Below are 27,372 nucleotides of genomic sequence, written 5' to 3'. Positions count from 1 at the left end.
GTACTGTTAAGAGAGATTTGCCATATTTCTAGATAAGTATGATGTTCAATACAGTAAGAAGGTTGTTGAAATTTACAGCAGTGTTTGTTTCATATGTAAGAGTAAGCCCGGTGTCAGAGTATTATATTGGTAATTGCCTTAAAAAAAGGGCAATGTGATGTTCACAGGAATATTATGTGTTCACAGTGAAACTACACCACCTGGTTGAGGTACATAATATAGTTATAGTCAGTCAGAGAGACAGAGATGACTCTGCGTGCACAAGCCTTGATTAATAAATCATGCTGTTCAGAAAGTCGTTCATTTGGTGCATATCTACACAACAGAAACATTACAATATTGAGTTGCATTATGGGATATGTTGGACCTCTATCACTAGAGGTGGACACTAGACACTTGACCATGACTTTTCGGGACTAAAAGTTAGGGTATCTTCACCTTTTTTGCCCTGATTTTTACATTCTTTTAAATCTTTTTCACCAGTCACCCAACTTTATGGAAGACAAAATTAGTAAAGTACTGTACTTTATAAATGTAAAAATACATCAGTCAACCTAAAACACAAATTGGCATTGCAACAAAAGGGATCACTATATCTCTTCTTTGCTCTAGATGGTACTGGAATTCGGCGCTGTCCACAGGAAGAACCAAATTGGAACAAAAGAGCAAGCTCCAAAATGTTGGTAAACCGCCTTAACTCTCTAGCAGACTTAACGTCTATTTCCCTTACATGTCCCATATCCCATTTATATCTCAGTTTCAGTGACCACAAATTGCCATATGGATTTTAAGTGTTTTAATTTGTGATATTTCCCCCAAGTTATAAGGTGCAACTATTCAACAGAATCTTACTGGCAATTCTAAAATGTTCGATTTGTATTTGACATATTGTACTGTATTGTGGGTTTCAGCTAAGAGATGGACTCGCTGACAGATAGTAACCAGCAGTGTCTGGCCAGGACCTTTTGTCAGCTCCCAGAAGGTCCACTAGGACAATAAAGAACTGAACAATAATTTCACTTTTACTCCATTTAAGCTCAGCAATGACAGGAAGTCATACAAGCCACAGGTTTCCCTGGCTCCACTGTGTCCATACAATGGCCCATTTCTAAGCCAAGTCACACTGAACATTAAAGGATCAAATGGGGGTCATTGTTGAATATTCTTATTGGATAGAAGTTTATGTGCATCCATTTTTGGAGGTGTTAACTTGTGACCTGTGAAATCTTTGCGTTCTGTGTTGCAGTCTCATTTTCTCAGTTGAGCCAACAGGAATAGCCCCTCCGTCTTCTCTCCCTGATTGATGTAGTCAGACTCGCTGCAAGGTGTGTGTTCTCCTCATTTGTTTGTTCTGTCAGGTGAAGGAATGTGTACCTGTAGGTATGTACATATGTATGTACATATACTAAGTATTAGAATACACACCTGTACTGTGCGCACACACACACCAGACTCTCTTAAACACACAACACATTGATGTCACCATGCTTAAAGCTTTTATCACCTCACACACTCTAACAACACTTTCCATCTCTTAATTGCTTATGCAAACACACAAACCACGCTAAAGACAGTTGGTTTTGCAACCACACTCAGGCACAAACTAGTTTTCTCAAAGAATAATTACTATGAATGCAGATGACTCACCAGGCTGAAGGTAATTCACCGTTATGATTGGAATTTTGCCCTTCCCTTCACTTTCCTTAATACCCCTGGGGTGAAAAGACAGCGAGTTGGGGGGTGGATTAAGACAAGGGGGAAAGGCCACAGGTCTTTAACAGCCTAAATCATAAAGTGTGATCAACAAAAGAAGAGCTGCGAATTCATTCCATTTGCTCATATAAAATCTGGTGTTACATATGCTCACTTGTCTGCCTCACAGGAAGAGAATAAATGCAGAAATGTGTGAAATATAAATTATAAAATGTCTTAAATGTGGAAGACTTAGCAATGAAGAATCACAATGTTTAAGCAAGATTATGTTGAGACAGATTTCACTGCAAAAACCCAAAAGTGGTCAGCATGTCACACTCAAAAACTGTCTTGTTCAAAGATTTCCTTACCTGCTTCTTGAATGTTGTTTTTCATTCAGGCTTCTAGTGTGAACCAAGTGGTTAAACACATTCTCATTTTTAAAATTCCGTCATAATCCTCACTTGCACCACAAGTTATCCTTTGTAAAATCCAGCACTTCAGAATTCCAGGATAGTTTTTAGGAATTCCTTGCTCAGTGGAAAACCTGAAAAACCTCTTTGGCTCTTGCTCATTTTCCTCACTCCTTCCTCCCAAAACTAGATGGTTGGAACTTTGAAAGAGCAAAAGTGATCAGCTGAAATCAACTTGTTACAGAGTACCTATTATTCTACCTGTCTCCTCCTCTCTCTGCCTTTCACAGGGTTCACTACTGTTTTGCATTTTATGCAATGCTTTGTATGTTGCACAAGCATCCATATTTCATGTCTTATGTCTTTTAATGAGTCTGGAGCCACAAAAACCACTTTGGCCTTCAACCATTTTACAGTCATTTCACAACCACAGAAGCCACTTGTAAATAGTTGTGTAATTAAATGGAGCCATTCAGCAGATCATTGCTTACAAGCATGTATGTACGTATACAACACAACAAATGTGGCACAGTGTCAATCACATACATTCCTACCTCTAGCAAATCTATTTGTTTTTTTCTATGCTGATGAATTATAATCTGCTGAAACAGATTCTTGGCTTGAAACTGAGCCACAGACAGGATCTTGCTAGCTGTCAATTTCTCTCTCTGTGCCGTAACATCTGGAGTCAATTGGACAGTATTAGGGCTCAGACATTGCCGGGTGAAAATCCCTCTGGAGGATTTGCTGGTTTGGCACACTGCTTGCTAAGCCCCATCACTAAGCGCCCTGACTGCATCATCACTGGGATCTCCACAGTAACCGCAACGCACACAGTCCATGCTGTGGTGTCAAACTGATGCAAGTGTCGTTTCCCAAACCAGCAGGTTTTCCCCTTTCTGCTCAGAGCCAGGATGTGAAAAAAAAAAGTTTCTAATACATGAATCAGAGATGTTCTATTGATGATCTTTATGAGCTACTATATTTTGAATCAGGGTTTGACCTAAACAGACAAATAAGTCATTAGTATTGATAAATACCAATCCTTGGTGTTTATCCTTATTGCCACATTACATTTTTGTGTCAAAACACCCACTGAGTTTAGACTCCAGTGTGCTTTACAGTGTTTCAGGGAAACTGGTCAGACACTGGTGGTGGTCCAGACTGAACAACAGTGTCTTTTAGTCAAGTGTTTATTAGGGAACCAAACACTTGATATTTAAGGTCAGAATCTACATTAAGAAAGATGATGTGGAACATTTTTTAAAGGGAAAACAGACTGTATTCAGTGATCCGTCCTAAAAAGTTATGATTACTTATAATTCATATTTATCTAACTTGTATTTGTATTAAATGTATAAAGTTTTTAACAGTTAATTGCATTTCATCAACATTTCATCAACATTTCATCACTAGTGATTCAGATTACAGTGCTGTCATTTATTCTCCGCAGCCTTTTCTGCTGTGCTGCTCCGACTGTTTGCTTGCTCAGTTTAGTGAAAGATGGCTATTGATTCATTTGTGTGGACCAGTGTTTTACCAGCTCTGCACACTATAGTTACTGTAGTAATTTTTTCAGTCTAACATTATTTGGAAGTGTGAATGTAAAGTACACAGCCTCTACAACCTTTAATATGACAATTATACCTGAGAGGACTTTATTATGGCGACGCTCTGCTCTCATTTTATACTTGATACAAAAAAGATGTAGGGTCATGTATGGTCTGCGAACTTTGTTCCAGGAGTTGGCAGAGCCACCAGTGAAACATATATAGCTGTGCTTCAATTACAGCACAGTGGGAACCTGTTTGACTAATCCGATTACTTTGCTGAAAGTGTCTGTTGTGTAACTGAGTCAGTAGAACAGCTGAACTCTTGGACCCAACAGTATCTATCTGAAAGCCTACAGTAAAAACAGACTTGTAAGATTTGTCTGAAACTATGAAAAGCATCAAATGCAATTTAAAAGTTAGGCGTTGTGCAGATGCTAAACTGAGGTAGCGTACAGTGTTTGTTTTTATTGCAGGGACTTGGGCGATCTCAGGGCTTTTAGCTACGGTGCTTAAATTTACGGTCCTCTGCTTCGCTCATATGTGCCATTGGGTTGAGATGACTCAACTAACAGATTTTTGGAGGATGGTTCCTTGGTGGGGCCGGAGGTTAGGGCATGTCTGTACTGCTCTCCTCCTGCTGCATGCAACGGTAAATCACTAATTAGTTTACAGCATGCGTCCTTATACTTTTAGCCTGGCAGGCAAAACAGAAGTTTAATCTCTTGCCCTCAGACCGAGGGTCAGTACAACATATACCTTAAACCTGCACACAGAGGTTGAAATAAATGATCAACACATGCCTACTTACATCTACATTTATGTTCTGGATGCTTGCTGAAATACTGCTAAAAGTCTAAGATGATTTGGTTTGGAGTTTTTCTATTTTAAATTCTTGGAAGTTGAAAGTAAAGTTGTGAGAGTGGAGAATTATAACATAAATACAAATGTGATGCCACTGTAAGACAACAAATAAAGACAGCATCAATGGATTTGACCTTTCATAATTTCTACCAGTATGCCTCATCATTTATTCCCATCTGGGCATTAAGAGTTTGTTGTCTGAGAGAATAAAACACAGGGTCAAATGTGCAAGTTTATTTTCTCCTCCTTGTAGGGTTTGACAGCAGTTGGCTTGCCTTATTAAGCATTACTGCCAGTAGATTACCAGGCTGGCGCCCCATTTACAATCAGTTCAGAGATTAGACAGTGATTTGCTGGTCACTGTCGTTTTCATCCCAACTTCTTAAAATAGCTTAATCTCCCCTCACTTTTATTTCCCCCTTAGCCTCTTTTTGCCTGCCTGTCGTCTTCATGTTTCCATTTCTCTTCTCTCCACTACCTCTCCTGATCTCTCTGGTAATTTACAGTTTTTGCCTCACTGCAACTTTATTGTTATTCTTGTTCTCAAATTCCCCTTCTTTATCATGTTTCTGTTTTCCTCTTATTCTTCCCATGTCTCTGATTGTGCCACAATATTTGGTATATACAGTATATTACTGCGCCTTATTGACAGCATCCTAAACTTTTTCAGCTACCTCAATAACAGTCAACTGCATTTGGCTACCAGAAGTTTCAGAAATCTTATTCTTTAAGCTCATGGAGATCTAGAGGAAATCTTGACCTTGATAAATGTGTATCTCTTTTGAAAAACAAGTGATATGCATGAAGCAAACATTCTAGAAGTCTGCATAGATTAAATTTCTTTTTCCAAAACCTCATTTAGATAGAGCTAAATGAGGTTTCTCCTCACTCCTGAGAAAGATATTTTCAACTTTCAACTGTAACTGTGTAGCTGCCAAATTGTGCTTCTCAAAGTCCTGATCAAAGTCAGGGTCTATGCGTCACTTATTACCTTATGTCAGGATATATTTTCAGTGCTAGTGTGATTGAACATTTAAAAATCATATGGCTGAAGTAAATATGAGTAACTATTGTTTTGACTGGTACTGTATATAAGTCAAGTCACCATGCTGTCTTGTTAAATGTGTGCAGTTTTAAAGCTACATGCTCTATGATGTTCACCAGCTAGTCACCAACTTTATTTGTTTGTTGTATGGTGTTGAACACATAGTTTACAGTGGGTTTATCAGAGCTTTTGTGCTAACAGTTTCCTGCTGATGCTGGAAATGAGGTTGATTAGAGTGGAGTTTGTAGGCTGGCGAACCAAAACAATGTGCTAATAGACACTAAAATGCAGCTTTAACTTATTCTTCTTTGCCTCCTTTTCTCCCTCCTAATCCTCCATCCTGGCATATTTCAGCCAGTTGGCTCTCTTTCTGCTGCCTCACCGCCAGACAGAAAGCAGGCATTATTACTTTGTGTTAATCAGACAGATGTTCTGTCTTGCTCTAACACCTTACTGCTGTTAAACAGTACTTTTCCTTTTCATGCCCTTTAAAATCCAGACCTCACCAGGATGGAGCGGAGGGGCGTGGGTCCAATTTATTTGAGCCAATTAGGGGCATTTTATAACCAGCCTGCCCTGAGGAGCCCACAGTGTTTCAGTGTTTCAGTCTTCCTGAGCACTTGGTGGATTACTCCCAAAATCAATACACATTTCATTGCCTTTTTAAAGTATTTAAAATAAAGGAGTGCTAATTGCATCACCTTACCACAGTAAAAGTTCAGGCACTGTGCCATGTTGTACATGTGTAAGTTCTTACTATTGGCATGGAAAACTCTGATTATCTTTATTTTCAAATAATTTTGTCTGTGATTTATTTGACTGCAGTATCAAATGTCTGTGTTTGCCTTGAAGGGATGGGGCCAGTGTTGCGGTTTCATATTTGTTTGTTTTGGCTTGCAGTTCTGTACTGTCTGTGTCCTTTGTGATCCGCCAGCCACTGACATGCACATGCACACTCACAAACAAACACAGGAACACTCTAAAAGAAAGCTTGTGCACATACTCAGACACACACACACACACACACACACACACACACACACACTGGGGAGAGTTGTTTTTAAAGCTTAAAGAGAGGTGTGTGCACACCTCATTGATTTATTGGTCTATGATTAACTTTACAACAGGTCATTTACACACTTGGCTTAGATTTAGACAGATGAGGTGCTTGCACGTGCTAATAAAGACACACGTAAGGGTTACACACACACACACACACACACACACACACAAACACACACCTTTTCTCTGTTCTTCTCTGATACAGAAACCGGGTTTACATTCCTCACGGTGGGCCACATCACTCAATTTTGTGAACACACACACACACACGCTCAAAAACAGAAAAATCCCCAACAAGATTGCACTTAATTAACAGAAGGCAGAAAAACATGCATATACACACACATACACTCTCTCCTTGCCTGTAATGGTGTGTTGTGTACAAGTCAGTTGAGTGAGTTTTAGTGACTTTTGTTTTGTGGTAAAATGTTTAATTTCAAAAGTATGAAATATAGAGATAAAATGAAGCATCTTTCTTGTGTTACTCACGTGTTTTTCAGGATATTAAGTGTAGTGATGTTGGTGTTACAGTTTGTCATGTTGCCACTGCACTGGTCGCAGTAATACAAGGCTTAATGCTCAAAGAACCATATCTTTAAATCTTAATTTCACAACTCACACTTTCTTCCCATCATTTCTGCAGGGAACCAATGTAAAACATCTTGATGCAGATGATGGAGAAAGAGGATAAGGAAAGAGAAAGCAGAGATAGGTCTTTGTTTGGGTTAAAATAACTACTTTGTGCCATGTGGTTAAAACAAGAACGTCCTGGTTAAAGGAAAAGGGGACTCTAGCTGGAGGTCTTTGACACTGGAATGTAAACATATCTCATTTTTTGAGAATTTACTGAACAGACTTATGTTGCTGTCATTTTTTGTGGGAGGGCAGTCTTCGATTTTAAGTTTAATCTAAGTTTTGGAGAGGGTGGGTCGTAGATGGAGGTGACGGTTCATGTTGACACCTCGGTATGAATCACCACCTCTTTTGGCACTGGTGGGGGTATCTTAAAGTTCTTGTGGATGTGTTACTCTGATATGATTCAAGTATTGAAAAAAGTGGTAAAATTGATGAAGATGTGTATATTTATGGTGTTCTATCTCAATATCCTGACACACCTGCATCATGCCATCACTTCAGCTAGAAGTGCAGGGTCAACGTAGTTGGCCATAGCACAGAAAAGAATAGCATATTTATCCACTTTAAATAGTTAAAATCAACCAAAAATAAACATGGAAAAAAGTAACATTGTTGCATGTGCACAGATGCTGGACAACCACCCTCCACTGTAAATATGCTCACATATGACAAACACATGACTTTTGAGCATTAAGGTTTTATTCATACTGAAGCTCAAATGTGCACAGCCCCTAACAATGATCAGCATTGAACCTCGTGCACATCCTGAACCTTTCAGTGTGTATACCCTCGAGTAGAATGTAAATCAAACACAAATTGCTGTAGGATACATCTGGACTTTCAAAAGTTGCAGATTTATCTGCAGGTTTTAGGGCCCTGGGGACACATGCACCTCTTGCCTGCTGGGTAATCCTGACATTTATCTTACATCACTGTGAACAGACTTTTTTAAAAAAGTGCATGATATCATGTTGCTTGACCTGCATGTGCACATAAAAACATAATATTTCCATCACACTACAATGACACAGTCAGTGCAACTGCACGTCACTGCTGAGGAAACCCGTCTGTGTCCCCGCTAAGACGCTGCAGCACTGAGGCTGATTATCTGAGTCAATCCCTCAGGAGTTATAAGCTCAGGGGGGAAAGAGTCTGCAGCTCCTACCTAACGCTCTCACAGATTGCATGCAAGGAACTGATCTTTTTCAAATCTAACTTTAAGGCAGCTCTTACAACTGTGTAGCTATTTGCCCTCTCACATTTCCATATGCATTTATGTGCATTTCTGTGTGCAGCAGCTCTAAAAGTTTCAACATAAGCTTGTACCAGATTAACAGCTTCAGTGGGCGAAGAGAGCAGGTGAGACAAGGATCTTGGCAAATTGCCCAGATCTATTTTCTAAAGAATGATTAACAGAGGTATCCTGGAGACAGAGAGGGAAAAAGGCAAACAGAGTGATGAAGGGATAGTTTAGAAAGTTAGATATGTACATGCACATACATGCACTGTATGTGTGTAAGCTCTGTTTGGATGTCATTAATTATTTGGGGACGTTTGATGATGTGAATTAATAGTGTAGATGCTCACAAATTCCAGAAAATCATCAGAATTTCAGCCATATTTTGGTTTTACTGTGCAACTTTTTTTTTCTCCTCCTTCCCTCACAGATATACATTTTCAAACATAAAAACTGACCAAATTGTATTCATCCTGTGGCAGTCTTTTCCATGAATTACATAATACTCTTTTTGTGTGTGAATAGGGCTTTAGAGAAGGATAGAGAAAGGTATGAGGTGAAAGCAGTGAAGTGAGGATGAATACGAGCAGACAGGAGGACGAGATGAGGAGTGGATAAAGAAGGGATCATGATAGAGGGAGGGGGGAGGGAGAGGAACCTGGACACTGACCTAATGGGTCTTTAGCCTGCTAAGCTGAAGATATGAAGGGTGAGAGAAACATACGCTAACTTGTCTGCAAACATTTGCTCCCCTAAAAATAAAATCTAATTTTCTCTCTGAATGTTTTGACTTCTCCTCAGCAACAAGGCTTTCTTTTCATTTGGACATCAAGTCCCCACAGATGTCTTCTGTAATCATTTAGATTTGACCTGAAAAGCTTCTGATTTATCTGTTTTATATAACACAGGTCTTGTGATGGTGGGTTGGGTTCAGTTTTGTTTTTTCTTTGCAGCAGGTCACTGCAGTCCTGCCTGGCTGGTTACTGAATAATGGCCTTTGTAAAATGGACTTATATGGATTTTTTAAATTAATATAATTAATAATTAATTTATTATTTTTTAGAAATTTAGAAACAAGAGAAGAGACACAGTTGTGTTGATCAAAGAAAGATGAAGAAGGTAGATACGAAACAGGGAGAACAATACAGAGAGAAACATGATGTAACATTGTTTGACCACACCATTTTTCCTCTGGAAACGAACTCGTGATTCAGTTATGTGTAAAAACCAATGACAGCAGCTTCACAATGATGCTGATTCAGTAAAGACAAGCTGGACAGTGTATTTATTTAAAAAGAAACCAGACCTATCAGCCTGTCAAAGTGAGTGATACCACAGATTTAGATTCATTCTCAGGTTATAACCTTGTCAGAAGGGGTTTCGCTGTGAGACTCACCTCATTTTTCCAAACCAGATTTTTAGAAGTTCTCATCCTAAAATGCACAGAGGACAGTTACATTACTACTGATTGTAACTGATTGTAAGTCTTTCCTTTGTTATTACTCACTATTAATGTTCACTCATTGCCATCCTCTTATTTTATTACAAAAACATAATATTTTTGTTATATATAACATACAGTACTGAATACAGTAAGTAGTTCATTTTTGTATGCAGATATCATCACAAATACATAGAGCATAGATCTGCAGCCTTAATGCATTTAGTGCTCAGTGTAGTATAGTAACTACAGGAGTTTACAGTCTCAGGAGCTTGAAGGGCCCCTTTTTTGAGACTGTGCTTCCCTGTGCATTCTGGGACACCGGATGGCAGTAGTAGAAAGCCCTGTGTAAGCCAGGACATCAGTACATGAGGACAAAAATATAGTGCTTAAATTAAGAGTTCTCCTGTCAGCATGCAGTGCAGTAAATGTATCACCTCACAATTAACAAGCGATCTTAAAGAACTTGCTGTACATTCCAAACACTTTCCAGTGTACTTGTGCATCCAAGTGCTGGATATATTCTTCGTCTGTCACATCAGCAGCCTTTTGTCTATATGGCAGAATCATAAACTAGCCCTGTTTGTGTGTGAAATGAATGTATGCAAGTGTAAGTGTGCATTACACACATTTTTAATGATGATAATGAAGTGACGTAGAGGAATCTGTTAGTTACCTTTCAGCTATGAAAGCTTTGTGTTCTGTTTTTTCTCTTCTCTGCACTCTTGATCACTAAAAGCATAAAATACTTAAAGAGTAGAATCATGGTGCTAAATCATATGTTATATGTCACTGGCCTAAGTGGTGTAATTGCAAGTGAAACTCTGCAAAAATGTACACATGCAGGGTGTCAACTTTTCTTAGTGGGTGAAAAGCATTAAATAGTCACATGCTCAATCACAAACCAGCCATCCAACTAGATTACAGGGTACATTTCCCCCAAAGTGACACAGTAATTTATGTTAATTGTCCCTAATAATGAAACGCTCTCGTGTTTACCCTCGTTATCTTGTCCTACCCTCCTTGCGTCCTTACCTTCACTCCTCCCTTTTGTCCCAACAACCACCTCCTCTTCTCACTCCTCCACCACTGCCTGGGGTGAAAAGATTAACCAAAATGATTTTGACATTTGAATTAAAAGGGAAATGTACAGTATAATGTGGTAATGTTGGAGATGACACTTAAAGAACTGCCTCATCATGCCCTTGCGTGTCAGTGATAGTAGATGATGGTAAAAAAACAAAAAACAAAAAAACACTTCATCCTTAGTCATATGGTGGCTCATTTGTGTGTCACAGCATGAGTCAATATGACAAACTATCCACTGACGTTAAGTATTTACCACATGAGGGTCTGAACACTTGTGTGACTTGCAGAAAACATGAAGAATTGTTCTTTACAAAGGATGTCATTTAGAGGACAACATCTGTGGACAGAATCTACAGTTGCAGCCGAGGAGCAGACAGTGTCCAGTTTGAGGATGCTGCCTTTGGTAAAGCAGTTCAAGTATCTCAGGTTCATGAGTGAGGGCGAGGCAGATATTGTCAGATGGATTGATGCAGCGTCCACAGCAGCCTTACTGAGACTCATACTTACTGAACACTAAGTTTGAAGAGGAGTCTTTCAATTTACTGTTCAGACCCTCACCTGAGGTCATAAGCTCTGGGTAGTGACTGAGAGAACGTTATAGCAGATACAAGTGGCTGAAATACTTCCAAGTTTCCTTTGCAGGATGGCTGACACAATATCAATATTACATGTCTTTAATATTGTTGTATGGTAACATGTAATGAAACCATCCTTGTTGTTGAATTCATGGAAGATGAGGCTTCTGAGATTTAGCTGACAGAATGCAATCTTGTAGTTTTTCTGTATATTGTCCTTTTCCATGATGTCACATCTATATTGATTGTCTTCTAGGTTTCTTTTGAACTGTCTGCTTTTTTTTCTCCTTCTTTTTATGTCTTTCAGCAAGTTTATGGAACTTCCAGGTACAATGCAATGATTATACTGTAGATAGGTAGAATAAGGGATTAACCATACAGTAGATGTATAATATTTAATTCCTTTGTTGACTTAAATCATACAGTTATTCAGCCTACTTACTATTCGGCCACCATTTTCCAACTGGTTGATGCTTGTCTGAGCTGCACTGTCTACAAATGCACTCTGTCTTGCTCTACAGATTGAAAGTTCACCTGAGCACTGCAGAAAACACAAAACATGAAATAAGCCTGCTCTTAGAGGTTTTAAAGTTTTATACCTGGGCACCTTATCACTGAAAGAGAAATAACAATGCACATTTACACAGTGTTGAAATGATGCTTTGAGATAAATGCTAACATTAGCATGCCAACATGCTCATAATGACAATCCTAACATAATGACGTGAAGCAGATACTGGTATTTACTGTGCTCACCATTATTAAACCTCCCAATCCTGTCAATGTAGTTAATTCTGTTTAATATCCAATGACAATTCTGCACCTTACTGTACAGCTTTTCACAATATCTGTTTGACTTGCACTAATATACATTCCATATTACAGTATATTACTATCATTGTACAGATGTATATTCAGGGTTCAGTTAGTTTACAGTTAACATATGTATCTATTTAAGGTATCTATATAAGTTTGAGGATGATGGGAATGTTGTTAGTTTAGTGTGTTAGCATGCTACCATTTTATAATTAGCACAAAACACAAAGTACAGTTGAGACTGATTAGTATGTCATTAGTCTGCAGGTACTTGATCCTGAACCAAAGTAATAAAAATTAGAAGACTGCACTGCCGGAGGCGCCAGAGAAGGAAGTCAGGGGATCACCAAAGCGAAAGCGAGTGGAATGTTAGAGCCGTGCTACTAGCGTGGCAAAACATTTCTGAGCTATGAACCTCAGACATGTGTAGTGTACAATATCAGCTTTAAATACAGAGAGACACTTTTGCCTTTTTTTTGTGTGTGTCTTGACTTGTGTGCAGACTTCTCCCCTTACTTATCTGTAAGGGTAAGATATTACACAGACTGGCTGGATTTGACAGGTTTAACACTTCTTAATCAAGAGGAGCTAAACAAGACCGAGTCCAGCTATGAGATGTTTAGTGAAGTCTGAAATGTTGTGCAAAGGCCAGACTTCAGTGTTCTCATTAAGTATTTTTGACCATGTACTGAACATATTTACTAGAGGGGAAACTTCCCATCACAGGGTCTCTTTTAAAATCATGCTAATGATTAAGCACCCATTACAAAGTCCTGTTTGTTGGCGTGTGAGCATCTGAGTGACTTTAAAAGAGAGATTCATCTTGTTTTATTGGCAGATTTTTTTTTGCTGGAGAACTTCCCCAGATTAATTGTCTAAAATAATCAATCTGGTTCACTGGCAACAGAAAACGCCACAAAACATTTAGCCAATAGACTATTCATGTTAAATTAATGGGAATCACATGGGGCATTGTGGTGGTGTGGGGCGACAAAGCCCCAAAACCCTGCATTCCAGTTTCACCCAGTTCTGTGACTATTTTCAGGCCACAACACCATCTGAATGTCACATGAAAAATATATTTTCCTTGAGCAATTATCCATTTAAGTGTGAAGCACAGCGCTCAGAGGCACATGGTGAATTTCTTGTAAACATGCTTACTGCTATGTAGAATGACTTCTTTTTTGAGGGGAAAAAGTCAGTTTAAGAGCAGGATTCAGAGAGTGGTGCTGATGGTAATCTGACCTTAAAAATAACAGGCTGGTAATAAGCAACATTTATGGATTTCCTCCCCCGAACAAAACATGACAAAATCTCAGATGACTTGTAGATGAATGTGAGGAATCCTCTGACAATTCCCCGAGGCTTCAGATGTTTCTTCTTGCTCAAACCTGCTGCTCTTTTGTAGTAATTTACAGTATGCACAGTGCACTGACTCTTAAGGGCTTTACACACTGGGGACGTGACTAACAAACGATACGAAAATGCGAAATACTTGCCCGCGAATATGTTGCATTAAAACTATTCATACCGGCAGTGATACAAATTTGCATGAAGTTGTCCTCTCAGATGCCCCTGGGGTGTAAAGGCTTTTAGAGGTGAGCAACTTGCTCCAAGTCAGATTCAGTGAAAGCAGTGTTTTTACGATTACTGCAGCTAAATGATTACATGCTCCTCAGTGGGTTGAGAAAATGCTCTGACCTTTTTGGCAAATGGAACACTTAAAATCCACCGGAAAATGTTGAACTTACTCAGACCTCAAGTTAGTCGCAATGCTGCTTCCAGCACTTCCAGGAAACGTGAAAAGTACAGTTTGTGACACCGTACTTGCGGAGAAGAAAACCTGCTGTCAAAGAAAGGGACGAGACATGATGGATCGTACAAATGGGGACAGGACAGTCTTTCCTCAAAGACATTCATGGTGCTGCACTTCGTTACACATTGGTTACACACACAAAAATTTACAGATGTAGTTGTGTGAATAATTTAAAAATTCCCTCGTGTACACTTTTCATTTCAAGTGTCTCATATCTTGATTAAATCTAGATGCAGTTTAATATACCTTCATGTACACTTAGCCACATACAGTATAAGGTTTTCTTCAGCTCACATAGTGGTGGTAATGCACCTGAAACTGTTTGGGAGCTGCTAAAAATGCCAGAAGAAGAATAACTTGGTGCATAAAGTAACACAAACACACGGAGTGAAGTTTACACAGAGACCTCCAGAGGTGGTTTGAGTAAGTGAGTTTTAATCCATCTTGAATGCTATTTGGATGCATTTATACTTCCACCCAAGATGCATGAAGTCTAAATGTCAAAGAGAGTTAGAGAGAGAAGTTGAAATCCTACATACTGTCTTACTGCCACACACCTGGCTGAGTGCCACGTGCAGTGTGTGTGCTTGTCTGATTGTAGGTTTTGAAAGTTTTCAAAAAGTATTAATACAGCCCCCCGGGGAAGAGAGTTTCACATCCCAAATCATGGGATTATCTAAAGGAAAAATAAAACATTTTCAGTGTAAATGGAACACAAAGGCAGACTGAAAGATGTGGAAACATGCAAACAGACAATTTGTCATTCATTATCAGTTCTGCAGTCACACATTCAAACAGAACATGAACAGAGCTTCTGTAACCTTGACGCCTTTGAAACAGGTGGACTCATAATATCCTGACAATCTGTGGCTGAACATCTATATATTTTATTTTTCCGGAGCATTAACATCTGTCAGCTTTGTTCTTTTTTTCTTTCTCTCTCTCTCTCTCTCTCATATACATAATGACTTTCAATGACTAAATAAATTCTGTGGAAGCAGAGTAGGGGTTTTTGGCAAGGTGCATGAAGCAGGGGAAAAACATCCAAAGAGGTCAAAAGTCCAGCAACACTTGTAGTATATCGAACAACCTATAACAACTCTAGAATGCTTCCCTTCATCAGAGATGACCCTGATGAAGGCCACAAGCCGAAACATGGTGGTCTAACAATAAAGTTGTTCTATATACTACGAGTATTGCTGGAGTTTTGACCTTTTTAAATCAATTCTGTGACCTTAAACCTTAGCGTTACCAACAGCTAATCATTGGCCTAAACCTAAAGTGCTGGTCCCTAAAATAACTCTTTGTAGAGGTGAGGACGGGCAAAGTGTCCTCACTGGGGAGGTCCTCATGTTCCTATCTTTGTGCAGACATTTGTTCTTACAATACAGAGCCACGTACACACAGCCTCATTATGACTCTGCCCACCGAGCAAGTTATCGCTCACCCACCGAGCCTTGTTAGCCTCCGCAAGCCTGAATGTCAATGCCATAAACAACACTGAGGGCTTTTATTGTGGTGATTATGGCAGCAGGAGGGAAAATTAATTTGTCTGACTAAATGCAGTTTCACGGGCCAGGCGCCTCACTTATAAAAAAGATCCTTATTCATACATTTGGATTTAATAACCAGAGCAGAGGCAAATAAGTTGAGTTGAAAGGTCATTTCAATGTCACATCAAGTGGTTCATGTCACATTGTCAACATTTCATGGATTTTCAGTCTTTTCATTTGGAGGGAGAAGGACTTACATTGCCCTTGCCACTATTCTTGTATTGTTTTGTTCTCTTTAGAAGCAGCAGACAGTTTAATGGGTCAGGAGGTGAGTTTAGGGTGAGGAGCAGAGTGGCAAGAGACAAACATAGAGCATCCTGAATATTAATAAACTTTACAGCACCCAGATCTGCTTTTAAGGACAGAGGCTGTATTATTATTATTGTTGTTGTTGTTAAATTCATGTCTCAGAAAATTCCTGTCCAGACAAAATATATTTGATTGCTTACAAGCAGCTGCCATTGCCAATATCGTAGTGTAGGCTGTGCAATTTTGTGTGCAACTTCATTGTCAATCTATGCTTTAATTAATAAATCACTAATCGGAAATTAATCACGCATTTGCTCAATCTGTGAGTCCCGGGGGCCCGTTTCACAAAAGTGATTTGCATGCATGCAAACGATGGCAGTGTCACATTAAATGACCATAAATGGTTTTCACTCACACATTTCAGATAAATTTGTGAGTTCTACAGGGCTCACGCGGGCTCATGTGTGGGTCACAAGTGTGGAGTTTGTTTTGATTCATGGAATTTGTCAAAATAAGTAAGAGGAAATGATCCCATATTGAAAATTGCATCTTGCATGTTGCAGATTTGGTGTAACAGGCTCCTGGTTTTTGAGTCCTATGTGACAACTAAAAAAAATGCACTTTTTGTATGTGTGTATGCTCTTGTATATCTATCTTTGTGAGGTCCACAGTTTAGTTTTTGACCATGAAATGAGAACATTTTTGGAAAGTGAAGATATTTTGTCTGATCCTCACTTCAAAGGTCTGTTTTAGGGTTAAGACTTGGTTTTAGGGTTGATAATAAATTTAGAGTTATGGGCTGGAGAATGTGTTACGCCAGTTAGGGTCCTCACAAGTGTAGAAGTACGAATGTGTGGTGTGTTTGTGCATGTGCACATGACTTAGTGTCTGTTTGTCATTTTGCAGCGTTTCCAATATAGTTAGTTCTCATTGAGCTGACACACAGAGAGATGAGTTGTTATGATTTAGGGATAACAAAGCTGTGTGTGTGTGTGTGTGTGTGTGTGTGTGTGTGTGTGTGTGTGTGTGTGTGTGTGTGTGCCTTTTCTGAGCCAGTGATTGTAAGGTGACATTGCTGCAGAACATATGCCCCTCCCTTCCCTGCCTCCATCCAAAAGCTGTATCAATCAGCCATAACACCTCTGATGGGAACAAATCACCTCTTTCCGTTCTGCAGCCGTCTGTCACTGCATTACCTTTCACCTCTGCTTCCTTCCTCTCTCCAAAAAGACATTTGAACCTTTACTTAACCAGGGAAGGTTTACTGAGCATGCATGTGTGCACTCAATTTCAACACAATACAACGACTTCTCTGGAGCATAAAATACACATCACCACTTGCTTATCTGTGAGAAGACTATAATTTCACTGGAAGACACAGAAGAAAAAGCATGTTGGCTTTGTCGCTGATTGTATACATAAAAAAAAGAAGTAGTTAAGAATATTATTGTTCATCAGAATACTGATGTTTATCGACAAAGACCGCAAGGTACTGCAAGCAAGGATTAAAAGTCCTACACTTTCTATAAAAATGTGCACATATTGGTAACAGGGATGTCATTTAAACTCACATTACTGCAGAGAAATTTGACTATGCATGGATGCTTTTTTACTTACAGATTTCATATTCACTCAGACAAATTTACAAGTTGTCCACAGTCCTTTAATAGTGTTTAAAATTCAGTTTTCCACACTACAAGCATTCAGCCCCAATCAATGAATCCCACCCCTGCTGTTCAGGATTTCTCTCCGGAAACTGACAAAGTGGAGGTGATTGAAATCTAATCTTTTGAGATCAATTTTGTTACTAGATAATGGTCTAAACAACAGTCTCACGTGGCCTTTGCTGTGAAGGCTAAGGTTTTAATTCATTAAAGTGCATTCATTTGAGGGGGAGGGGAGGGGTCATTGATTTAGCGGAGGTGGCCCACTTCTGCTCGTAACAGCTGTGGGAAAACCCTGTGCTTACTCAACACTCTATGGTGCTGTCAAAGCACCTAGTCGTTTTGACTCTTTTACAGGTCAATTTGAGGAGTGTAAAATAGCTGAAAAAAATCAAAAGAAAAGTTACACCGTTGTGTTTTCACTGTTGAAACCAAATAATTCTGTCTTTGAGCAACTGACAGCTGAGGAGGATTCCAAACTTTTCTCAGAGGGGATGAAGCATCTTTGCTAATAAAAGTGCAGCAGAGACATTGAGAAAAACAAGTTATGTACAAGTTGTTATTCTATGTTGCCGGGGACAAAGTTTGGGTCATGTGGGCAAGTGCACTTCAGTTCAAGATGACAAGGGTATCAAATGGTTCACATAAACCACAACCACCAAAGTAAATACATGTTTCTTATAAGGCATGAGAAACTTGTTTAATGTCCTTTCCCTTCTATTTCATCATCTCTGCCTGTTTAAAAGGTGGAAGAAATCTCCAGGCTGACTGAAAGGCTGATCAGGGGGAATGAATGAAAAAAACTCTCTTCTCAACAAGTTTCCCATCATCTGTTCAGTTGTTAACAGTAGGAGACAGTGGCTGCAGTTGGAGGATGCTCATATCTGGAACTTTATGAATGAGGGTTAGTCAGTCAACACTCCTTAAGGAAATTCAATTTGAAAAAAAAAAAGATAGAACAAAACAGCTTTTCTGAGAAGCAGGAAGTGGCAATAACACTTCCCTGAGGCTCACAGTGCCAGCACATCCTAACCCGTGCTGACTGGGAAGAAGCATGTGGCAACGAAAACAGCAGCTCTAGGAAAATGCTCTGACATGATGTTACACCAAAGTGTGGGAACTGAAGATCTGCTACTGATCCCTGCTGGGTTTTGAAACTTGTCTTGGAGGGATTTTCCCTAAAAGCTCAAACAGCAAAACAAAATGATAGCCAGAAAGGTTTGAGCAGATAAGCGGGTGTGCCTGAGAAAACTTAAGAGCAAAGGTCACCATACTTGGCACTTGAGCTCAGAACAGAACAGAACAGAAGCCAAAAGATGTCATACTGTAGTAAAAAAAAAAAACGATGCTGTGCTTCAGGCAGAGCCTGACTTGGTTAGTTGGTTTTTTGGCTCCTGCTTCAGCTGCATGCGAAAACACAAAAACAGCAGCACAGCAGCAGTGGTGGTGTGACTGAATGGCCCAAATGGCTAAAATGCCGATTCCAGTAGTTTCATGTAGACAAGCTCTCTGTCTAATTGAAAACCTTAACTATCATTAAATATAAAAAAAACTGTAAAGTGGAACAATGTGAACTTTCAGGGTGTCTCTACAGTTCAATATGAAGCAGGGCATTATCTCTCAGAATCATCCTGCTGGTGTGGGGATCAAACTGGCGTTGTAAACAAAACTTCCTCTTTACCAAACAAACTACATCTTCACATTGCTATATAATTACTGTGAAATTACTAGCAAATGTAATTTTGAAGTTCAGTGGGTTATGTGTAGACTGAATAATTAACCGGAGACACCTTAAGGCAACATTCTGCACATTTTAAATGCTTGTGCCAAGCATGTATTACTCTAAACAGAATTATGGGTGACTTACAGCCACATGTTGTACATAAAGCAGCTATTTAGTTCCCATAACGTGTATTCATACCAAGACACACACACATTGCTGCTGTTATCTCCTTTCTAGTAACAGAGTTCAAGCCACAGGTTCCCTCAAAGCCACAAAGACTTTGACAACTTTAGTCAGTTGAGGCTCTACGAGAACTCGTGTTTGTGTTAATTGTCAATAAAGAAAGAAAATGAGTTTTACCAGAAGGTAACAAAACCCTTCAAAGTTTCTCTCTTTCTGTCTTTTCAGATCTTACAGGTGAATCTAGTGATGTCCATCCTGCTGTATGTGATGGTCCTCGTGTACCTCTATGGTATCCAGGCAACCAACATGGACAGCAGTCACCAGGGGCAACAGCAGCAGCAGCCAAGTCCAGACCCCTTAAACTCTCTTATCATCCAGCTGCTTCAGGCTGACCTCACGAGGGGAAAGATCAGGGGGAACCAGAGCCAACAGGGGAAAAGCAGGGACACTGAGCTCCAGGACACACTGCCTCCTCTCCTTAGTGCAAACTTTCCTTTAGAGGAGCAGGGCGATGTGGAGCAGTGGGGGCCAGGGAGTCGCAGTGGTGAAAGCAGTGACGGTGTGGTTGACCAGCAGGTGATGCTGTTGAACTCAGACCTACTCAGGCAGCACAAGCGGTATAATTCACCTCGAGTGCTGCTGAGTGACCGGCCACCACTGCAGCCGCCACCTCTGTACCTCGCGGACGATTTCGTGAGTGGCGGACCAGATGGTGGTGCGGCGGGAAACAAGACAAGGAAGAAGCGCTATGCTGAGCACAAGAGCTATCGTGGGGAATATTCTGTGTGTGACAGCGAGAGCCAGTGGGTGACGGAGAAAACCCAGGCGGTGGACACCAGAGGGGACTCTGTCACTGTTCTGGCCAAAATTAAAACCAGTGCCACACAGGACATCAAACAGTACTTTTATGAGACACGCTGTCGGTCCCCCAGGCCCTTCAAGGGTGGCTGCAGGGGCATTGATGACAAGAACTGGAACTCGCAGTGTAAGACGACGCAGACGTACGTTCGAGCGCTGACACAGGTTCGCAATTCAGTGGGCTGGAGGTGGATACGCATAGACACTTCCTGCGTCTGTGCATTGTCTAGGAAACGTCATAGGACGTAAACACAATAATACAAGCCCTGTTGGGGACTTCTACTACCTGATTGGAATTCTACTTCCTGTATGGGATTTTATGTCCCGTTCACAGTGGTTCCACAGGATTATGTGTCATGGTGGTGAGGAGCAATATTGTGCTATAAAATGATACTTCTACTGAAGAAAACTTGGGTCCATTTAAATGATATTTCACATTGTTGTGCTGCGAATCCACAAGCCGGTGCAGCATCGCTGTTTTGGATGAACTCATCTGAGTCAGGGCGGGGAGGGAGGGAGGGAGGGAGGGAGTGTGTGAGGGGGAACTGTACATATAAATTATTTAAGTTATATGAAATGCATGTAGTTTATACATGTTTATCTATCTATATATGACGTATGAATATATTTGTGTTATTTATTGAAAGAAGTCTTCTTCAAAAGGAAAAAAAATGTCTATAAAAAAGGAATGAAACAAGCTATGAACTCATTTTGAGACTATAATACAGAGCTGGGCTGCAAAGGTGCTTCACAGTAAGACTTTACATGTGCCTTGACCAGTGTGGCTGCAGAGGAGAGATGGGACATGGTAACTCACCGACAGGAGTTGCCGCAAATGTTTCGGGGGTGAACCTAAAAAGTCACAGAGCTGCAGGGACCTGCCCTGTCCTGTGGACCAATATGGGGCCATTCTTAGCATTAATGAGACAGATGACTATATCAGAAAGTACAAGGCATCCTATGACCAAAACACAGATTTGAGATTTGACCAAACATATACATTTACACTGCATTCACACTTGACCCCACTGTACTGTCATGTTGTAATACACCAGAAGTCCATTCATTCCTCTGACACTTTTGACAAAATGAAAACAGAAATGTGGAATCTGTGAAGGAAGTGTTGGGGAAAAAAACTGTTCACACTGTTCCTGTTCATCACGGGTTTTACTCTCAACTGGTATCATGAGCTATTTTTGTTTCTTCCTTTTAATAAAAAAAATGAAAAGTTCTTATAGTTGGAAACATTTCATTAACCAATACATTTCAAAATCTGAGTAATAATAAACTGTTGTCAAAGATTAAGTTACTTAGGTTCTTATGAAATAATACAGTCAAAAATATATTTGGTTTTGCAAACAAAATAAATAACTGTCCCATTCAAAGAAAATCTGACTCAACATGAAAATGAGTGTTCATACACAACACCTTCTAATGCAGCTTGTTGTATATTTTGACCAGCTGCTGTTAACTGTGCATTGGTGGCACACAGACTCTACCTTGTTGCTGAATTTATGTGTAAATCTTGGGTCCTCAAAAAGCCACCTGGACGAAAAGCTTTGTTCCTGGCCATGTGGCCATGTTTTTTTTTTTCACAACCAACATACAACTCTTTACAAAGTTACTCCTATATAAACAGTAAAATCCATTTAATGATTTGAATTAAAGCATAAGTCTGGTAATATTCTATATTTTACTTATGCTCAACAATTCCCATGAAAAGACCAAAACCAACAATGAGTGGATCCTGCTAACAAGTATTGTGTGTGTGTATCCAAAGCCTTTCTTATTCCTTTCTACTATATTACTATAAAAAAAACACATCAGTGAGTCACATCGTTGTACTGGGTGACATTCATTACCATGAACATGGGCGCTGTAGTTTATTTTGAGTCAATCCCACATGTGCCGTTCTGCTGCTGGAAATGTATATTATTCCACTGCTGAAACTAGTCCCTAACAAATGTACTATTTCCTCCTGTTTGAGTAATATTTGCAAAATAAATACAGTGCCCAGCTGTTTTAGGAAATTATTTATCCTTATTTAAAAAATGAAAATAAATATCTGTGGCCCAGTTTTAAAGATTTATGTCCTCAGTAGGACCAAATGTATGGGCCTCAGAGTTGAGAGTGACAAACAGGCTGGGGAAGTTGGAAAGTACTGAGAAGGACTAAAGCATTGGTTGGTTTTGGTATTTTCATGGGATTTTTTGACAATAACAACCGTATAAATAAATGAATAAATCAACTAATTGATGCCAGCCCTATCTTTAAAATGTATCCAGGCATATTGAGTAAGTTCTAGGGTTCCCTACAATTTTGTACCGTGGTGTTTCCCAGTTTTGTGTTCAGGAAAGTCCAGGGAGTCCACAGTTCAGCCACAGAGAGAGAGTATACATGTAACAGTGGTGATTAATCAGGGGTCTAATCAATAGTCATTTATTCTGCTATCTGATCAGATGTTTTACACTTCAGTTATCTCCCCAGTTACAGCACAGAGAGACAGCAAAGGTCTCAGATGGAACTAAATATTTATCAAACGAGGTCAGTGGTTGAAAGAAGAAGGCTTAGAAGAGTAAAACATAAAAAAGTGACAGAATTGTGTGCAGGTGTTTGTGTGTATGTGTGTGTGTAGTGGAGATACATAGGCTCAGACTCTCAGCTGGCTCACATCGTTTAACCGTATTAAAAAATGGCTCACTCAGAAAATGTTGTTCTAAATAGATGGCAAAAATCAATTATTTGCAGGACTAATGCAGAACGACACAGGAAGTATCAAGAGGGACTTTTACAATGACTCCCACTGTGTGCAGTGCTAATGCAAGATGAATTCAAAGTCGAACTTCTGTGATGATTATCACCGTGGCACTCTTCTCTTATCATCTGATATTTGTTACAGTATTTAGAGTTTGGAAAACCCAGAAAGGCAGGTTCAGATGAGCTTGAACTTAAGGTTAAATTCAAGAGTAAACTAGTGTTTTTTATTGCTTAACTGCTAGAGTAATACACATAAATAAGTCCCAAGCAAGTCTAAAACATGGAAAAAAATAACACATGCAAAATATAAAACACATCCTAAAAAATAGTGTTTTGAAATGTAGAAATAAATTTGATTTCATGCCAACAACCTGCAGCTGTCTTAAAAAGGCCTTATATCTGTGGTGAAAATAATTCAACCTTTGGAGATTGCATTAGTGAGGATGGAGAGCAGGAGATCAGCTACAGGATGACATAAATGTAGAGAGACACATCACAGGGCAGAAACACAACAGAAACAGAAAAATCAAATTAAGCAAATCCCATGCACAATGAGACAGAGACAGACCAGAGGCAACCTGATTGAAAGATATGAATACGTCAAATTCCTCGGAGGTTACATTCAAGCAGAGATGTGTGTGTTAAGAGTAAAAGTAAGTCAGAGGACACCATGAAGAAGCTTCCAGTTTAAGAGTGATACATAACGGATGAATGCTAGTGTCACAGCAACACATGTTCTGGGTTACCATGAGGTATGAGTCATCTTGAGTATCAGTCAAAGCAATAATTAACACTTTTAAGAACAGATTCCACTGTGTTGTTACAAAATGGGGTGATTTTCAGGAATAAAGTTTTTCAAAAATGGATATATAATGTTTATGGATTGAAGCATTCCCAGGGTGCCTGGAAAGGTCAGAGAACTACTGTCAGATTGAAGAAGGTACTGTACTGCATTTGAAGATACTGCACACATGTTTTGTTGATAATGGTTTGTATTTTTCAAACCATCATCAAGGGAGGATTGGTTTGGCATGCATTTGATCTTTGTCAATGAATATTTGGGTTTTAAAGGAAAAATCCACCTTTAAACACATTTAAAAAGAAATGGCTACAAGTGATGTACCTTTTCTGTTCACTCAAGATATGGTGTCCACTTTCTTGTTGTGAATCATTCTTCTTCTGGATCATTGCCCAAATGTGCCATCATGTCCAGATGTTTCCAGGAACTCCTGTGAAGTTTGACAGCAGAAAATTTCAGTTTCAGTGACCTAAAACTCCAACGTCAGATTCTGGTGTCAAACAAACATTATCAAAGAGTAAGAGCTTATTGCTAAAGCTGCGATTGGGCATCAATGGTCAGCAATGGTATTTGGAAAAATTTGTCACACTCAAGGCAGAGTTAATAACTTAAACACCCACAGTAGCAGAAAATAGATCAGGTAGTAAAACAACAAGACTTGTTGAGGAAGAGGGAACTCTCTTGACCAGAAAAACACATCATAATGATTCCCACAATCACGCTACTCACCATCACCCTCCAAATCAAACAACATCGACATATGAACACAACCCTTTTATACCATTTTATGTTTTCTGACAATGAGCTAGCATTATTGCTAACCATTCTGTTATCCATCACAGCTTGACCAAATTACAGACCACTATCCATATGACACATTGTGGTTTTAGTGGGGGTTATGTGTAAGACAATGTTTTGGGGCCTCCGTTGTTTACAGTACCTTGCGGTGATGACAAGACTCCAGGAAATTACTAATTCCGTCCAAGAAATAGTCCAGCACAACCCCCACGTAAAACTGCAAGGTGTCTATTTTACATGATTTTACAACGCGCTTTTTGTACAAGTTAAATATAACATGTTAATTAGTATGCTTTAGAGGTGTTGGTAGGCAGTTGTTACCAATTGACAGAGCTAGGCTAGCTGTTCCCCTTGTTTCCAGTCTTTGTGCTTCATATTTACCGTACAGAGTGGTATCAATCTTCTCATCTAACTGTCAGCAAGAAAGCAAATAAGCATATTTCCCAAAATGTTGAGCGATTCCTTTCAGCAGTTTAGTAGTAATGCCAATGTTAAATGAATGAATGACAGAGCAGATAACAGTGAATAATTTGGGAAATGTATTGACAGATTTTGAAAGTGTGGTATCCAGCACAAAGGAAGCCCTCAGTGGACATATGAAGGTGGATTTTCCCTTTAAGTGCCTTGCTTTAAGGCACATACTGTAGATGGTCCAGGATTTGGTCTCAAACCTCAGATTACCTACTCATCCAGACCAGCATCTGTATTTTGGAGGACAGTTGCATCTCTCAGACTGTAAGTGTCTAAGCTGTCATGTTCAGATACTGGACAGTCTATATAAAGCTCTCATGCAACTTTTATTAGGTTCTTTAAATGTCTGGTCTGGGCCTTTGGTATTATGACACTGAACTTTGTGAACTCAAAGCAAACAGGCATGTTTTCTACAGTTGGAGGTGAACCAAACTCAAGCACTGATTTCAGTCATTCTGAAGCACTGGTTATCTATATTTACCAGATTAAAACATGCTGGGAGCACTGAATAAGAGTGTGACTGTCTTCTTTTGGTTGCATCGGGTTATGAGCGATGAGAAGCTTGCTACACAGGATCAAGTGTGTATGTTTTCTTCATTCAGTAGCATTGTGGAAGATCTCTTGCATGCACTTATTCTGTTGGTTATTCTGTACTGCAGAGCGCCAGTTCTTATTATCCGAGTATCCCTAAGACATACATTCATATTAGATGATTTTACACCTCATGATTTACATCCAATGCCTTCGTTAGTTTTTATTAACCATAACCACAATCGATCCCTAACCATAACCAAGTGTCTTAGTTGCCTCACCCTAACCATACCTTAACAACAGTTTTTATAAGCTATGACCATATTTCCCCATAACTATATCGCATTGCCATCTGCAGATATTAAAGAAATAATTTTTAAAACATCTGCAATGGATGTAAAAAAACTTCAATGAATGTAATCCAAGTTCAATATCGACATACTTGTCTTGTGTTAAGATTGATCCCTACATGGTTGGCAAACTAGAGCATTGGCTCAAAACTTGAGAATGTCTGAACTCTTTACTTAAACATTTCTTGTAACTTCTTAAATGGAGTGAGTACGAAATTTCTCTCAACACCCAGATAAATGCCACTTCTCTGGGTATTAAGGCAAGATGCAAAAAGAGTTTGGGAGTTCCACAGTTAAAGAAGTCTTAAGGATGCAGAAAAAAATTAGACTACACTGGCTGTACTTGTTTATGCTAATGACTAAGAACTCAAAAGGTGGATATGTACACTGACTGACTCTGGGACTAAATATGTTCTTGGGAAACATTTACTTCAAAAAGCAGAAGCAAAATATTTTATACATTTCTAATATGACAACCCAAGTCAGGTGTAGGACAGATCTACAGGGTTTCTTTTCAACCTTGCAGCCTCAGTTTATGATTTATGCTGATGAGACTGTTCTATTCTTACAGAAAATTTTAAAGACAAGTTAAGTTTTAACCTTAGCGTACTTTGTTGCCAGTCGACTTTGATGGAAATGATAGTGATGTCAGCCAAGTCATGGCGCACTGCAAGCAATCCAGATCAAGTCATGAGGTCATCCACTACTGATTATTTCTCACCAAAGCTTGTCACAAAATGTGACGACATCAATTAGACCTCCCATGATTATCCACGACCCCTCTGTCTCCCAGTAACCCCATCGTCCCTAGGCAAGAGATAACTTCTACACATTGTGTCCTCCCACCAGGAGGTGTGATCAGACACGCACCCCTCTTGAAGCAGCACCTCCAGCAGTTTTTGATCTGTTATTAATATGAAGCAGGTGAGGGAAGCTGTAGGAGGGAGCAGCAAAATGTGCTGTCTCTAATGACCCAGGGGTTTTACAGAGGGGTAAAGCTGACTTAAGGAGATGTACATACATGCAGAGCTGGGATTTGAGGCTGTAATCTCCTATTCTAAGAGGAGCTTACCACTTGTCAGGCTGCAGAGGAAAGCAGATCAGCAACGCCTTCAATGTGCTGACTGAATGTGTGCTCATATTCTCACTTGATTGTAAAGTGCAATTTTCTGTGAATGAAAGACTGCTTCTCACGATTCA

The 27,372-nt window shown here is 39.5% G+C and overlaps 2 protein-coding genes and 1 long non-coding RNA gene across 4 annotated transcripts in view; 2 read left to right on the top strand and 1 right to left on the bottom strand.

Annotated features, from left to right (window-relative positions):
* The window catches only part of ntf3 (neurotrophin 3), a 39,986-nt gene extending 19,024 nt beyond the window's left edge, over positions 1-20,962 (top strand). The window contains exons 1-2 of one of the 2 annotated variants that reach the window (XM_042403381.1): positions 18,521-18,606; positions 19,834-20,962. In XM_042403381.1, coding sequence (XP_042259315.1) covers positions 18,601-18,606; positions 19,834-20,715 — 888 coding nt within the window. In that variant the 5' untranslated portion in view covers positions 18,521-18,600 and the 3' untranslated portion in view covers positions 20,716-20,962. Of the gene's footprint in view, positions 1-18,520; positions 18,607-19,833 lie in introns of those variants that run through there. The other variant, XM_042403380.1, reaches the window with a different exon arrangement.
* LOC121890821 lies at positions 780-2,301 on the bottom strand. The gene is made up of 3 exons (XR_006093935.1): positions 2,064-2,301; positions 1,648-1,712; positions 780-1,374 (listed from the first exon to the last, which is right to left on the bottom strand). It is a non-coding gene; the product is annotated as an uncharacterized LOC121890821 (long non-coding RNA).
* Positions 20,963-23,374: 2,412 nt separating the features above from the next.
* The window catches only part of LOC121890820 (MAP7 domain-containing protein 2), a 30,499-nt gene continuing 26,501 nt past the window's right edge, over positions 23,375-27,372 (top strand). Inside the window, exon 1 of the mRNA XM_042403384.1 lies at positions 23,375-24,163. The gene's annotated coding sequence lies outside the window, so the exon portion shown is untranslated. The remainder of the gene's footprint in view (positions 24,164-27,372) is intronic.

Source organism: Thunnus maccoyii, chromosome 23 (genome assembly GCF_910596095.1).
Source record: "Thunnus maccoyii chromosome 23, fThuMac1.1, whole genome shotgun sequence".
NCBI classification, from domain to species: Eukaryota; Metazoa; Chordata; class Actinopteri; order Scombriformes; family Scombridae; genus Thunnus; species Thunnus maccoyii.
Note: the sequence above shows the minus strand (reverse complement) of the source record. Positions and strands in the feature narration are given on the sequence as shown.